General features: G+C 42.2%; 1 protein-coding gene across 7 annotated transcripts in view; it reads right to left on the reverse strand.

The window, feature by feature from the left end:
- Positions 1 to 14780, reverse strand: part of dock8 (dedicator of cytokinesis 8) — a 273645-nt gene that overhangs the window by 100287 nt on the left and 158578 nt on the right. For all 7 annotated transcript variants that reach the window (XM_060841212.1, XM_060841167.1, XM_060841183.1 and 4 more), the window contains 2 exons: positions 8208 to 8325; positions 2247 to 2317 (listed from right to left, as the gene is read on the reverse strand). In XM_060841212.1, the coding sequence (XP_060697195.1) occupies positions 2247 to 2317; positions 8208 to 8325 (189 nt within the window). The remainder of the gene's footprint in view (positions 1 to 2246; positions 2318 to 8207; positions 8326 to 14780) is intronic.

Raw genomic sequence — 14780 nt, forward strand, 5'->3', positions numbered from 1 at the left:
CTACTTCTCTCGCTAGATGTTGCCAAACCTGTTGATATTTCTCCAGCATTTTGTTTTCATTTCAAACTACCTGAATCCAGAGTATTTTGCTTTGAATAAAGATTATGATGAAGGCTATTCTGTTTACAAATCCCATTGAATAAAATATTGCAGTTCACTGACTATTAAGGAGGTTTATTAGGGCTGAAAATGTGTTGCTGGTTAAAGCACAGCAGGTTAGGCAGCATCCAAGGAACAGGAAATTCGACGTTTCGGGCATAAGCCCTCCATTCCTGATGAAGGGCTTATGCCCGAAACGTCGAATTTCCTGTTCCTTGGATGCTGCCTAACCTGCTGTGCTTTGACCAGCAACACATTTTCAGCTGTGATCTCCAGCATCTGCAGACCTCATTTTTTACCCGGAGGTTTATTAGGGTCAATCTCAGCAGTGCCTTGCTGTCACTTGATTTGGCTGTGCTGCAATGCTCATGGCCAGCACATTGTCACATTGAGCTGAATGTTACTGGTTTCTGATCAGTGCCAGTTTGGTGGAGGGATTCTTGCCATAAAGCCGAGCGAGTTTTCTCACCAGCTCTTAACAAACTCACTGCGTTATTACACACCTCATCCCCCTCGGCAAGTACCACATCTGGTTTCTACCCCATCTTACCACGTACCATTCCCAGAGCAGCCCGCTCCCTATCGGAGACCTGGGAACTGACTGGCATCCCTGGTGCCAGCACCATCTTTCATTGTGCACCAGAGGAACCCGCCAGTCCAGAGCTGCCCTGTGCAGTTCCTGATATTTACCCAGACATGGCAGTCTGGGAGAGGTTTAGCACCCAGGTTTATGGGGATGTTGCTGGAGCTCCTGCTGGACAGGATGGTGCTGCTGTGGAACCTCCAGCAGACCCAGGTCTAGCCAGTAGGTACCTAGGTTGGTGCAGTTTCAGCCATGTGGAGCAATGCTCAGCACTTAGACGATCAATGTCCTGCTCAACTCTGTTAAACAACAATCGCACTGTCTTCTATCCAATATCTCACTCCATTACTGTACCCACCTCCCACCAAGGGTCATGCTCTGCCACTCTCATTATTGTCTGCCAATATTTTCCCTCACTTTCCCTCACCCACCCCAATCTGTGACATGACTAATCCTGTATGTCCTCTCCAAGGCTACCCACCCTCTTGGGAAACCACCCCACCTGCACCACCTGCAATAGCTTTGCCATTTCCACCTCCCGTAATCCCCGCCTTTCTCTCATCCCAGCAGCAAAACTACCAACAATATGCCAGAAAGACTCAAGGTGGTTGGCAAGTTGCCCAACGCTCCACTCCTCACCCTGTATCAGATCTGACTCTGACCACCCTGAGCAGGGCTTTGTCTGCCAGAGGAGGCTGCCCTTGATTTACTGTTCTGGGAGCCTGAGTGACAAAAGCCTGTGAATACGCACAGCAAACTTGCTGGCTTTCCATCTGTGCTAAATAGCAGAGCAAGAGAGGAATGATAGGAGTCTAGTATCTCTGGCTGTGCAGGCAGACAATGGATGTAGTGTTGAAAAGTGCGTTGCTGAAAAAGCACAGCAAGTCAGGCAGCATCCGAGGAGCGGGAGAATCGACGTTTCGAGCATAAGCCCTTCACCAAGAAGCCCTTCACTCTCCTGCTCCTCGGATGCTGCCTGACCCACTGTGCTCACTTTCTCTCAGACAATGGATGCAGGGACCATCTCCTTAGTCCATCAAAAAATTGACCCCTCAGCAACTAATAATATGAGGTCCTTTTTCTTAATTTCTTTTTAGCTACTTATTAAAATCAAAAAATCCAATTGTTTTTATTTTCATACCTGTGAGGTTTTGTTCTGCATAATACTTACCTATTTGAGAGACTGTGTGGCTCTGATGAAGCACCACAGGGATTTTTTATTGTACTGTAGCCGGATTGAACAGAGTCTTAAATGTGGAAAAGATTACATTATCTTTATTTTCTCAATGATTAGGAAAATACAGACGGAGGCATTAAGCAGAGGGCAAAAATATATACATATATATGGTTTGTTTTAATTATTTGTATTTGTTATTTGTAAATTCATTGACTGTAAAACAAAGAACTGCAGATGCTGGAAATAAAATCCAGACATTGCTGGAGAAACTCAGCAGGTCTGGTAACATCTGGGGAGAGAAAGCAGAGTTAATGTTTCGGATCCAATAACCATTCTTCAGAACTGTCACTGGTTGATGCTTCCAGTTACACAAAATACAGTACTTACTTGTTATGATAAGTAACTGAAGTGTACATTTCGGAAACAAACTCTGCACTGCTTGACTTTCCAAAGATAACCTGAAATTTAAAAAAAAACGTAAAATCAGAGCAATTGATGAACGACAAATAAATGTCCAAATGAACGTTCAGGATGATCAATGTCTGCATTTCCACATATTGCTGCTTTCTTTTACTAGTTTTTTTTTCCAGAAAATATTTAAAGTTTGCTATTGTTTCTTTTATTAGGAATAATGAAAGCAACAGAATCCAATCCAAGGTTACTATGGGAAGCGAGGGAAAAGATTGCTGAGCCTTTGGTGATGATCTTTGCTTCCTTACTGTCACTGAAGTGGCGTCAGATGATTGGAGGGTGGAAAATGTTATTCCTTTATTCAAGAAAGGGAATAGGGATAACCCTGGGAATTATAGACCAATCAGTCTTATGTTGGTGGTGGGCAAATTATGGAGAGGATTCTGAGATACAGATTTATGATTATTTGGAAAAGCATAGCTTGATTAGAGACAGTCAGCATGGCTTTGTGAGGGGCAGGTCATGTCTCACAAGCTTTACTGAATTATTTGAAGATGTGACTAACCTGTTGATGAAGGTAGAGCAGTGGATGTGGTGTACATGGATTTTAGGAAGGCATTTTATAAGGTTGCCCATGGTAAGCTCATTCAGAAAGTAAGGAAGCATGGGATACAGGGAATTTTGGCTGGCTGGATACAGAATAGCTGACCCATAGAAGATAGAGGTTGGTGGTAGATGGAAAGCATTCACCCAGTGCTGCTCCACAGGGATCTGTTCTGGGACTTCGGCTCCTTGTGATGATTATAAATGACTTGGATGAGGAGGTGGTAGGGTTGGTTAGTAAGTTTGCCGAATACACAAAGATTGGTCGAGTTTTGGATAGTGTGTAGGGCTGCTGTAGGCAGCAACAGGATATTGACAGGATGAAGAGCTGGGCTGAGAAGTGGCAGATGGAGCTCAACCTGGAAAAGCATGAAGCGATTCATTTTGGAAGGTTGAATTTGAATACAGATTACAGGGTTAAAGGCAGAATTCTTGGCAGTGTGAAGGAACAGAGGAATCTTGGGGTCCATGTCCATAGATCCCTCAAAGTTGCCACCCTAGTTGAAAGAGTTATTAAGAAGGCATATGCTGTGTTGGCTTTCATTAACGGGGGATCGAGTTTAAGAGCCGCGAGGTTATGCTGCAGCTCTATAAAGCCCTGGTTAGACCACACCTGGAACACTGTGCTCAGTTCTGGCCACCTCATCATAGGAAGGAAGTGGAAGCTTTAGAGAGGGTGCAGAGGACATTTACCAGGATGCTGCCTGGTTTGGAGGGCATGTCTTATGAAGAAAGTTTGAGTGAGCCAGGGCTTTTTTCACTGGACCGAAGTAGTAAGAGAGGTGACTTGATAGAGGTGGACATGATGTTGCGAGGCATAGATAGAGTGGATAGCCAGAGACTTTTTCCCAGGGCAGAAATGCCTATCATGAGGGGGCATCATTTTATTGTGATTAGAGAAAGGTGTAGGGGAGATGTCAGAGGTCGGTTCTTTACTCAGAGAATGGTGAATGCATGGAATGTACTGCCAGCGGTGGTAGGAGAGTCTGATACATTAGGGACATTTAAACAACTCTTGGATAGGCCCATGGAAGATAGTAAAATGAAGGGTATGTAGATTAGTCTGAACTTAAAAGTGGGATAAAAGGTCGGCACAACACTGAGGATCGAAGGGCCTGTACTGTGCTGTAATGTTCTGTGTTCTAAATCGATTAGTGTTATTTCACTATTTTCAATTTTCAGTTAAAGATCATCTCATTACAATCCTTTATGCTTTATCACTCTATTAATTATTAATCTAGTAATTATTAATCATTCCCTATCATTCCATTTCCAAGAAGTGAGGTGCTACACTTTTGTTCATTGTTAACATCTTAAGCCGACAAATGTGTAAAAGTGATGAAACCTCTCTTATGTCTGCACATAGAATCATAGAATCCATATAGTGTGGAGGCAGGCTATTCAGCCCATCAAGTCCACACCGAATCTTTGACGGGCCTCTCATCCAGACTCACACCTCTACCCTACCTCAATAACCCTCTAACCCATCTAACCTGCACATCCCTGGACACTGTGGGCAATTGCTCTTGGCCAATCCACCCTGATCTGCAAATCTTTGGAGTGTGGGAAGAAACTGGAGCACCTGGAGGAAACCCATGTAGACACGGGGGAAAAAGTACAAACTCCACACAGACAGTCACCTGAGGGTAAAATATACATAAGTGCTGAAACGATCTGAACTACAAACAATCCCTGACGTGAGAACTTACTGCTTTATTTACTTTACATGTTAGACATTGCATTTTTGGACTCATTACAAGAGTCAAATTCCCAAGCTCCTTCTGCCCCAATGCGAGATAAACAATTGTGTTAATACTCAAAGAGCTTCATTCTTAATGATAGGGGAGACCGGCACATTAGTGGCAGAGACAAGCCTGGGGCATTTGCAACAATTGAGTTTGATAGGTTAGGGTCTGAGCTTCTTCTCCCATACCCCCACACACCCAGTCTTTGTCATCACATGGGCGACTACCACACACAACCCAGTGTCAGCTATTGGTGGTCCCCATTAGCAGCTATTCATTCTCCCAGGCTGATCTTTACCCCCTCCTTTGTTTGCTCAGTTGTGTTTTTCCCTCTCTCTGCGCTCCATTCCCACCTTTTGTTTCCTGCCCCCACCCCACCTCCACAGCCCGCACCATCTATCTTTAGCATATCTAACAAGCTTTACTTCATTATAATCAGTTTTGAAGAAGGGTCACTAAACCTGGAACATTCTGCTTCCCCCTCAGATGCTGTCCAACCTGCTGAGATTTTACAGAAATTTCTATTTTTGCAATCACCTGTGGCCAGAAGTGCCGGGTAGATGATCCATCTTGGCTTCCTCCTGTGGTCCTCAGTAACATCCTCATCAACCCCTGACAACATTCTAGTAATGGTACTGAAGACTTGTGCTCCAGAGTTAACCATGCTCAGGCCAACTTGTTCCACTATAGCAACAACACTGGAATTTACATGGCAATATATAAGATTAGTTGGAAGATTGGTTAGAAGATTGGAAGACTGGTTGGCTATGTCCTGTCCGGAAAATGTAGAACAATTTCAACCCAGCCTAGGAAATGGAATAGAATGGGCTGTTGACAAGGCTATAAAGTGACAATTGCTCAGCAATAAACCACCCCCCAGTTGCCCCCCAGGGCCACTCAGTTTCTGATTTAAATTCAGCCTTTGTCTGAACATGGGCAAAAAAACTGAATTCTAGGGTAAGGTGAGAGTCAGTGCCCTTGACATCAAGGCAGTGTTTGATCAAGAGCAACATTAAGAACTCCCAACAAACTGAAGTCAAGGGAATACTCTACATTCATACATAGCACAAAGGATGATGGTTATATAGATTAGATTAGATTACTTACAGCGTGGAAACAGGCCCTTCTGCCCAACAAGTCCACTCTGACCCGCCGAAGCAAAACCCACCCATACCCCTACATTTGCCCCTTAACTATCACTACGGGCAATTCAGCATGGGCAATTCACCTGACCTGCACATCTTTGGACTGTGGGAGGAAACCGGAGCACCCGGAGGAAACCCACACAGACACAGGGAGAACATGCAAACTCCACACAGTCAGTCGCCTGAGGCGGGAGTTGAACCCGGGTCTCTGGCGCTGTGAGGCAGCAGTGCTAACCACTGTGCCACCGTACCTCCCATATATTGGAAGCCAATAACCTCAGTCCTAATATGCCACGATGTGGAGGTTCCAGTCTCGGTCTGGGTGGACAAAGTCAGAAGTCACATGACACCAGGTTATAGTCCAACAGGTTTATTTGAAATCACAAGCGTTCAGAGTGCTGCTCCTTTGTCAGGTGTGTTATTTGAATGGGCTGGTCAGTTCCTTCATTCATACCAGTGGCATCTCCATTTGACACACTGAAATCTCTGGAGAAGAAGAAAGGGAACTTACCTGAAGTGTCCACTCTCTTCAAATATCCAATTACAGGATGGGAGATTAAAGACTTTTTTTTAAAATTCAAAATAACGGCACCTTGTCCTCCTGTAGCTATATTAACCAATTCTCTGATATGTTATCCTGCAAATCAGGCTCTGGGCCAGGACCACCCATCGATAAAGCTTAAAATTAACCACAAAGAGGAGCAGCTATTCTAGACACTGACTCGGAATAAAGCATGCTATTTAGGTGAGGATATTCCATTGGTGTGTCTGTTCTAATTTGATTTGTACTGACTTGTCCTTAATGGCCACAAAATCATTGGAGGATGAGGAGAATTTCCTCTTTCTGCCATTTGTAGGGAAACCAAAGATGAGCAGAAAAAAAGCATATTTTTGGTTTTTCAATCAATAGTTTTAAAATAAAACTATCTGAATAATCAGTTGCTATATAGATAAGCTGAAATAAAACAAAGTGCACATAAAGCTGCTAAAATAGCAAAGGTACTAGACTTGTGAACATTACATAGTCAGCAGATTTTAATTACAATGTTGCTGCCTTGCATCCACAGCCCCTTATCTTAGGCGTACCCATAGAGTCATCGTGTCATAGAGTTGGACAGCATGGAAACAAACCCTTTGCTCCAACCTGCCCATGCTGACCAGATATCCTAAATTCATCTAGTCCCATTTGCCAGTATTTGGCCCACATCCCTTGAAACCCTTCCTATTCATACATCCATCCAAGTGCCTTTTAGATGCTGTAATTATCCCAGCCGCCACCACTTCCTCTGGCAGCTTATTCTGCACATGCACCACCGTGTGTGTGGAAAAAGTTGCCCCTTAGGTCCCTGTTAAACCTCTCTTCCCTCACCTTAAACCTAGTTTTGGACTCTCCTACCCTGGGGAACATTCCTTGGCTATTTACCCAATCCATGCCTCTCATGATTTTTTAAACCTCTATAAAGTCACCCCCCCTCAGCCTTTGATGCTCCAGGGAAAATATTCCCAGTCTATTCAGCCTCGCTCTTTAGATACATGTATATATTATGGAATCAATTTGTCCTCATACACCAAATTGACCCCATTCACAATTTTGAAAATATTTTTGAGGCTTTCTCTTAGTCTTTGCTTTACCAGAGAAAACGTGTTCAATCTCTTCAGATAATTAGATCTTGATGTGTATTATATTGTGCTAAAAATAGACAAGTCATGGTCTAGAAACAGGCTATTCAGCAAACTTTCACTTTTATTCTACATGAGCCTCCTCTAACACTGTACCTCTTCCCACTCTGCCTCTGTGTAACTCTGCGTTTCACATCAGGCATAGGGGTTGGTTAGCTGAGTTGGCTGGACAGCTGTTTTGTGATGCAGAGTGATGGCAACGACATGGATTTAATTCTCACACCGGCTGAGGTCACTATGAAGGACTCCCCTTCTCAACCTCTCCCCTCACTGGAGGCACAGGTACCTCAGGTTAAACCAACACCAGCCGTCTCTCTCTAATGAGAAATCATCCCTCCCAGTCTGGTAAGACTATGGTGACTTTACTTTTACATTTTAGATCTCAACTTTAGCATAGTCCCAACCTGCTCAATCCTTCTCGATTATTACATCCATTCAATTCTAGTAACACACTTGTAAAACTTTGTTGGACTTTCTCCACTGTCGTTTTTCTTTTGTGTGCATTCCAGTTGGCTAATTGTTGTTAAATCAGAGGCAATAATATCCACTCTCTCCTAGAGCTAAAATAATACATTTAAAACAATTTAAAACTAGGCTACCACAGACCTTGTTAAATACAACTTCAAATTGAAACTGACCTATACAACAACTCAGGTTTTAAGACTACAAGAGAAGGTCATACACCTCTGAGCTATGGTGCTCAACTTGTGAGTCCAACCTCAAAGTGCTCACTAACAAAAAAATGATTATCTTCATTACATTACCTGCATGGGATTATTCAGATCCTCATCTGCAAAGAACTGGATTTTGATTGTGATATTTCTGGCAGAGGCTAACCGATTGCCGAAATTAAGCCGCTGTGGATAGACATAAAGGAGATTCCTGCAAATAAATGAGGAAAAAAAATGGCAAAATAGTTACCAGGAAAGCAAGATCAACAAAAATAAGTGAGGAGGCAGAGGTTACCTTAGAGAAAGAGACTTTTAAAAATATGATATTAAGTCAAACTATTGTTGAATGTTAATGCAAAACTTAATTTCAAGAAATGCTGATTTTTCTAATTGTTGGAACATAGCTTAAAATTTGTTTGGGCTTCGGTACTTTGCTGTAAATGCTGCAGTACGGAAGAAAAAAGGAAGAAAAATCTAAAACTAAATCAAAATTTGGAAGTGCTGGAGAAGCTCAACAGGTCTGGCAGCATCTGTACAGAGAGAAAAAGAGTTAAATGTTTAGAGTCCGGTAACTCTTTTCCAGAGCTGTTTCAGGATGTTAGCTGTGTTTTTCTGTCCACAGATGCAGCCAAACCTGCTGAGTTACAGCAAAAATTTGTGTTTCAGTTTTCTAGCATCCACAGTCCTTTGTTTCAATCAAAAAACTGAATGTTTTGTTTTGTGGAATAAATTAACAGACAGTTCAAAACATGAATTGTTTAAATGAAAGAAAACACAGAAATCTATCGCAGTATGGGCATATTTTCCTAAAGAATCCTCACTTCCAGTTGGTGACCTCCTACATCACATTAACAGCCCCTTGCTCGGTTTTGGAATGCTTTCTTATCAATGGAATCTATATTCTGTTTGACCCACAGATATCCCAAGGTTTAGACTATTCTGCCATTATCAGTAACAAATATCATGAGAAGTTCTCTTCTTGCCAAGGAGGTGAAAGCTCAAGGATGTGTCGAGTGAGAGTTGGTTCCATTATTCTCAAGGCACTGAGCATTGTCCTGTAGAGGTTTGTGCCTTCATTTTCAGGTGTACAACATTTGCTTTCAGTGCGTTAGCTTATCAAAACACACTGTAAGATAGCTTCAAAAAGAAAAATTAGCATTATTTTCCACATTTATAGACATTAATCTTTGTTTTCTTTTCATCCAAAAAAATGTGTAAATATCACAAAGAAGTGTGGAATGTACACAATGCAATTTCTATCGATGAGTACAGGGTTAATCATTCATCCTTACTTCATACACCTTGCAGTTTTCATGTCAAAGAAAAATCAGAAATTCTGACAAGTGGTTTCCTACCGCAGTTTCTCATCAACCATTCTCATTGAATTATAATTCGGAGATTCCGGTGTTGGACTGGGGTGTACAAAGTTAAAAATCGCACAACACCATGTTATAGTCCAACAGGTTTAATTGGAAGCAATAGTTTTCAGAGCATCGCTCCTTCATCAGGTGGTTGGAAGCTAGTGCTTCCAATTAAACCTGTTGGACTATAACCTGGAATTGAATGATAGAATATTCTATGTACCATGCATTCATGATAACATGGTACAGTATAAAGTTGATCACACAGTGACACCCATGATGATGGACTGGGTAAGATTATTGTCAAACGTAACAATGATCTATGTTGATAGGAAGATTAGGAAGTTATTTTTTAGTCTGAGCATGTTAGTTAATGTCAACAGGGATCGCAGCTGAATGAGGTCAAAAGCTTTATGCTGTGGAAGTAAAAGAAAATCAGCTTCACTACATTAATTCAACAGTAAGCAGACTTGATGGGCCAAACAGCCTAATTCCAATTCTCTATCTTATGGTGTGTCTGATGGTAAATGACGTGTTATTATCCTTTGCTGTGATTAAATAGGTTTCTTGCACGTATAACTTGTAGAATAAGTTCTGCCTACAGAACATTTTCAGTCAGACTGAATATTTTGGACACTGGCTAGGGAACATAGTCTAGTGGAGAGTGTCAAGCTCCTGGGAGTGGTCATCCACAACAAGCTTTCTTGCACTCTTCATGTGGATGCACTGGTTACAAAGGCCCAACATGTCTTTTCTTCCTCAGGCAGTTGAGGAAATTTGGCATGACGGCGAATACCCTTGCCAATTTTTATAGGTGCATCATCGAGAGCATTCTGTCTGGATGTATCACTACGTGGTATGGCAACTGTACCGTTCAAGATCGGAGACGGTTACAGAGAGTGGTGAACTCGACCCGGACAATCACAAAGGCCAACCTCCCATCTATAGAATCCACCCTGGCAATGTTTTTCCACAACCTCTACCATCGGGGAGAAGGTACAGAAGCCTGAACACACGCACCAGCCGGTTTGGCAACAGTTTCTAACCTACTGTTGTTAGAATACTGAATGGACTCACAAACTCTTAATAGTCACCTGTACACGTGTTTTTGTTTTTGCCGTTGTTTACCTATGATTTACTTATGTACGGTATTTAACTCTGTGATCTGCCTGTATTGCTCGCAAGACAAACCTTTTAACTGTGCCATGGTACACATGACAATAATTTCAATTCAATTCAGTTCAGCTGTATTTCTGACTCAAGTCTTGGAAATCTGGTCAGTTTAAACTGGTTTCAATCTGATGTTGCGATCAGAAATCCTAGATGTAGAATTACTGCTTGGCTGAAGCCCATTTGTGTGCAGTTCCTCCATTTCCCCTTCAGTTTGAGTACATGGTGAATAGCTGCCCAGTGTGCTGCCTTCCCTTATGTTGCTGCAAATGAGTGGTTGTACTTGAGACAAGCTTGTTTCAGAGAGCTCTTCACTGACTGCGAAGCAGTCACAAACTACTTTCCCTGATTTCCCTCGAGGTTATTCTTAATCCTATTTACAGCTGTTAATTTTATTTAACCATATAAGAACATGCTTTGCTAGGTTAGCATTTGGAATATGTATATAACATTCCCTGCACTTAGCTCTGTGTGAATTGGCTGACATCCCTCACACAGGGACTACACAGCGTCCACATCCCTTACAAAAACCGAAAGTGCGAAATCCCTTTTGCTGACGTAGGGATTTACTAGCGCGAGAAAAAATAATGGTGTGTTGATAGAAAAAAATACATTTTCTTTATTAAATGTTAACAAATGTGTCAGTGTAATTGCTTAGTACAACTGGATTATTGCCCCATAAGTTTCTCTTTTTAAACATTCACCTGACACCTCCTAACATTGTCTGAAAAATTTCCACTTTGCAGTTCAAGTAGGAGGGAAGCCTCTTGGTGTCATATCCACCATCCATTATCTACACAAGTGAGGTGTTGCAGCATGCAGAAAACCATTGCCAAGATTCATCTGTAAATAGTGATCACCTGGGCAAGCAGTAACATGTAGTCATCAACGAAACCCATCAACAGGAGAAGGGGAGAGACATGAATCACTGCTTGTCCTACAGACAAGGGCAAGTGGATGTTAAAACAAAAAACTGTGGATGCTGGGAATCTGAAACAAAAGCAGAAATTGCTGCAGAAACTCAGCAGGTCTGGCAGTGTCCATGGAGACGGAAACAGTGTTAATGCTTTAGGTCCAGTAACCTTTGTACAGAACATCAGAGTTCTGATGAACAGTTACAGGATGCACAATGTTGACTCTGTTTTCTCTCTACAGATGCTGCCAGACCCGCCGGGTTTCTCCAGCAGTTTCGGTTTTTGTAAGGGATGTGGATGCTGTGTAGTCCCTGTGTGAGGGATGTCAGCCAATTCACACAGAGCTAAGTGCAGGGAATGTTATATACATATTCCAAATGCTAACCTAGCAAAGCATGTTCTTATATGGTTAAATAAAATTAACAGCTGTAAATAGGGTTAAGAGTAACCTAGAGGGAAATCAGGACAGCAGAAAAGGAGACATGAGATAGCTTTGGCCAATAGAGTTAAGGAGAATCCAAAGGGTTTTACAAATATGTTAAGGATAAAAGGGTAATTCGGGAAAGAAAGGGCCCCTCAGAGATCAGCAAGGCAGCCCATGTGTGGAGGCGCAGGAGGTGGGGGAGACACTAAACGACTATGTTGCATCAGTGTTTACTATGGAGAAGGACATGGAAGATATAGAATGTAGGGAAATAGATGGTGACGTCTTGAAAAATGTCCATATTACAGAGGAGGAAGTACTGGATGTATTGAAATGCTTAAAAGTGGATAAATCCCCAGGACCTGATCAGGTGTACCCTAGAACTCTGTGGGAAGCTAGAGAAGTGATTGCTGGGCTTCTTGCTGAGATATTTGCATCATCGATAGTCGCAGGTGAAGTGCCGGAAGACTAGAGGTTGGCTAATGTGGTGCCACTGTTTAAAAAGGGTGGTAAGGACAAGCCAGGAAACTATAGACCAGTGAGCCTGAGGTCGGTGGTGGGCAAGTTGTTGGAGGGAATCCTGTGGGCCAGATTTAAATTTATTTGGAAAGGCAAGGACTGATTTGGGATGGTCAGCATGGCTTTGTATGTGGGAAATCATGTCTAATGAACTTGATTTGAATTTTTTGAAGAAGTATCAAAGAGGATTGATGAGGACAGAGTGGTAGATGTGATCTATATGGACTTCAGTAAGGCTTTCGACAAAGTTCCTCATGGGGAGACTGGTTAGCAAGGTTAAGTCTCATCGAATACAGGGGGGACTAGCCATTTGGTACAGAACTGGCTCGAAAGTAGAAGGCAGAGGTAGTGGTGATGGAGAGTTGTTTTTCAGACTGGATGCCGTGACCAGTGGAGTACAACAAGGATTGGTACTGGGTCCACTACCTTTCATCATTTATATAAATGATTTGGATGTGAACATAGGAGATATAGTTAGTAAGTTTGCAGATAACAGCAAAATTGGAGGCGTAGTGGACAGCGAAGAAGGTTACCTCAGATTACAATGCGATCTTGATCAGATGGGCCAATGGGCTGAGGAGTGGCAGATGGAGTTTAATTTAGGTAAGTGTGAGGTGTTGCATTTTGGGAAAGCAAATCTTAGCAGGACTTATACACTTAATGGTAAGGTCCTTGGGAATATTGCTGAACAAAGAGACCTTGGAGCGCACGTTCATAGCTCCTTGAAAGTGGAGTTGTAGGTAGATAGGATAGTGATGAAGGCATTTGGTATGCTTTCCTTTATTGGTCACAGCATTGAGTACAGGAGTTGGGAGGTCATGTTGCAGCTGTACAGGACATTAGTTAGGCCACTTTTGGAATATTGCGTGCAATTCTGGTCTCATTCCTATCGGAAGGATGTTGTGAAACTTGAAAGGTTTCAGAAAAGATTTACAAGGATGTTTCCAGGTTGGATGGTTTGAGCGATTGGGAGACACTGAACAGGCTGGGGCTGTTTTCCCTGGAGTGTCGGAGGCTGAGGGGTGACTTTATAGAGGTTTATAAAACCATGAGGGGCATTGATAGGATAAATAAACAAAGTCTTTTCCCTGGGGTGGGAAAGTCCAGCACTAGAGGACATAGGCTTAGGGTGAGAGGGAAAAGATATAAAAGGGACCTGAGGGACAACTTTTTCGCACAGAGGATGGTGCGTGTATGGAATGAGCTGTCAGAGGAAGTGGTGGAAGCTGGTACAATAACAGCATTTGAAAGGCATCTGGATGGGTGTATGAATAGGACGGGTTTGGAGGGATACGTGCTAAGTGTTGGGAAACGAGACTAGATTGGGTTGGGATATCTGGTCGGCATGGACCTGATTCTAAGTCAATCTTCTTTCCCTGCATTGTGCACAGAAAATAAAGACTGGAGCCTTATGGAAGAGTTAAAACGTTTCTTGATTTTGTAGAAGTTGTCCTTTTGGTGGATCTTTGAGATTTTGTTTACTAAATTGCCTACTACACCGTGAGAGTTTATTTTTCTGCTTTCCAAAAAAAAATTGTAGCAACTATTTTGAGACCAATAATTTTGATCATTGCATGTACGTGTTCCCGCCTGGAACTCATACACCCACAGATTTCAAGGTTATAACAACTATGTTATTCGTTGCAAAATACGTATAATTTGCAATGTGAAACAGGTTTATGAATCCATAGTTTATAAAGTTAGCAAGCATTCAACAGAAATAAATAAACAATTTATCATTTGGCATCAAGGTCAGAATGCATGCCCAGTAATGTAGAAATTAGCAAAGTGATTCAAGAACCCACTTCTACATGTGAATGAAAATTACATCATCTTTAAAGATATTTCAGCTGGTGTGTTCACTGCTACCACATTATTTTAAAGGGAAAACAAGTGGAGAATAAAGTAACAATGGCTACAAACGCATCATGGTATGAGTCTCTGGGTAAGGAGAAGTATGCTGAATGATATACTCAACTTGACATCAGTGACTTTCTCCTGAATTACTAAGTGCAGGGAATGCTGTATACACATCTCAAAAATACAGTGAATGCAGGGATTGACTTATACATAGACTAAAATTAGTGTTCTGTGATTTATTTTAAAAAAAGGAAAAAAGCAATCTGACTAACGATGTCATAAAGAGAGTCATAGAGATGTAAAGCACGGAAACAGACCCTTCGGTCCTACCCATCCATGCCAACCAGATATCCCAACCCAATCTAGTCCCACCTGCCAGCACCTGGCCCATATCCCTCCAAACCCTTCCTGTTCATGT

Source organism: Hemiscyllium ocellatum, chromosome 2 (assembly GCF_020745735.1).
Source record: "Hemiscyllium ocellatum isolate sHemOce1 chromosome 2, sHemOce1.pat.X.cur, whole genome shotgun sequence".
NCBI lineage: Eukaryota > Metazoa > Chordata > Chondrichthyes > Orectolobiformes > Hemiscylliidae > Hemiscyllium > Hemiscyllium ocellatum.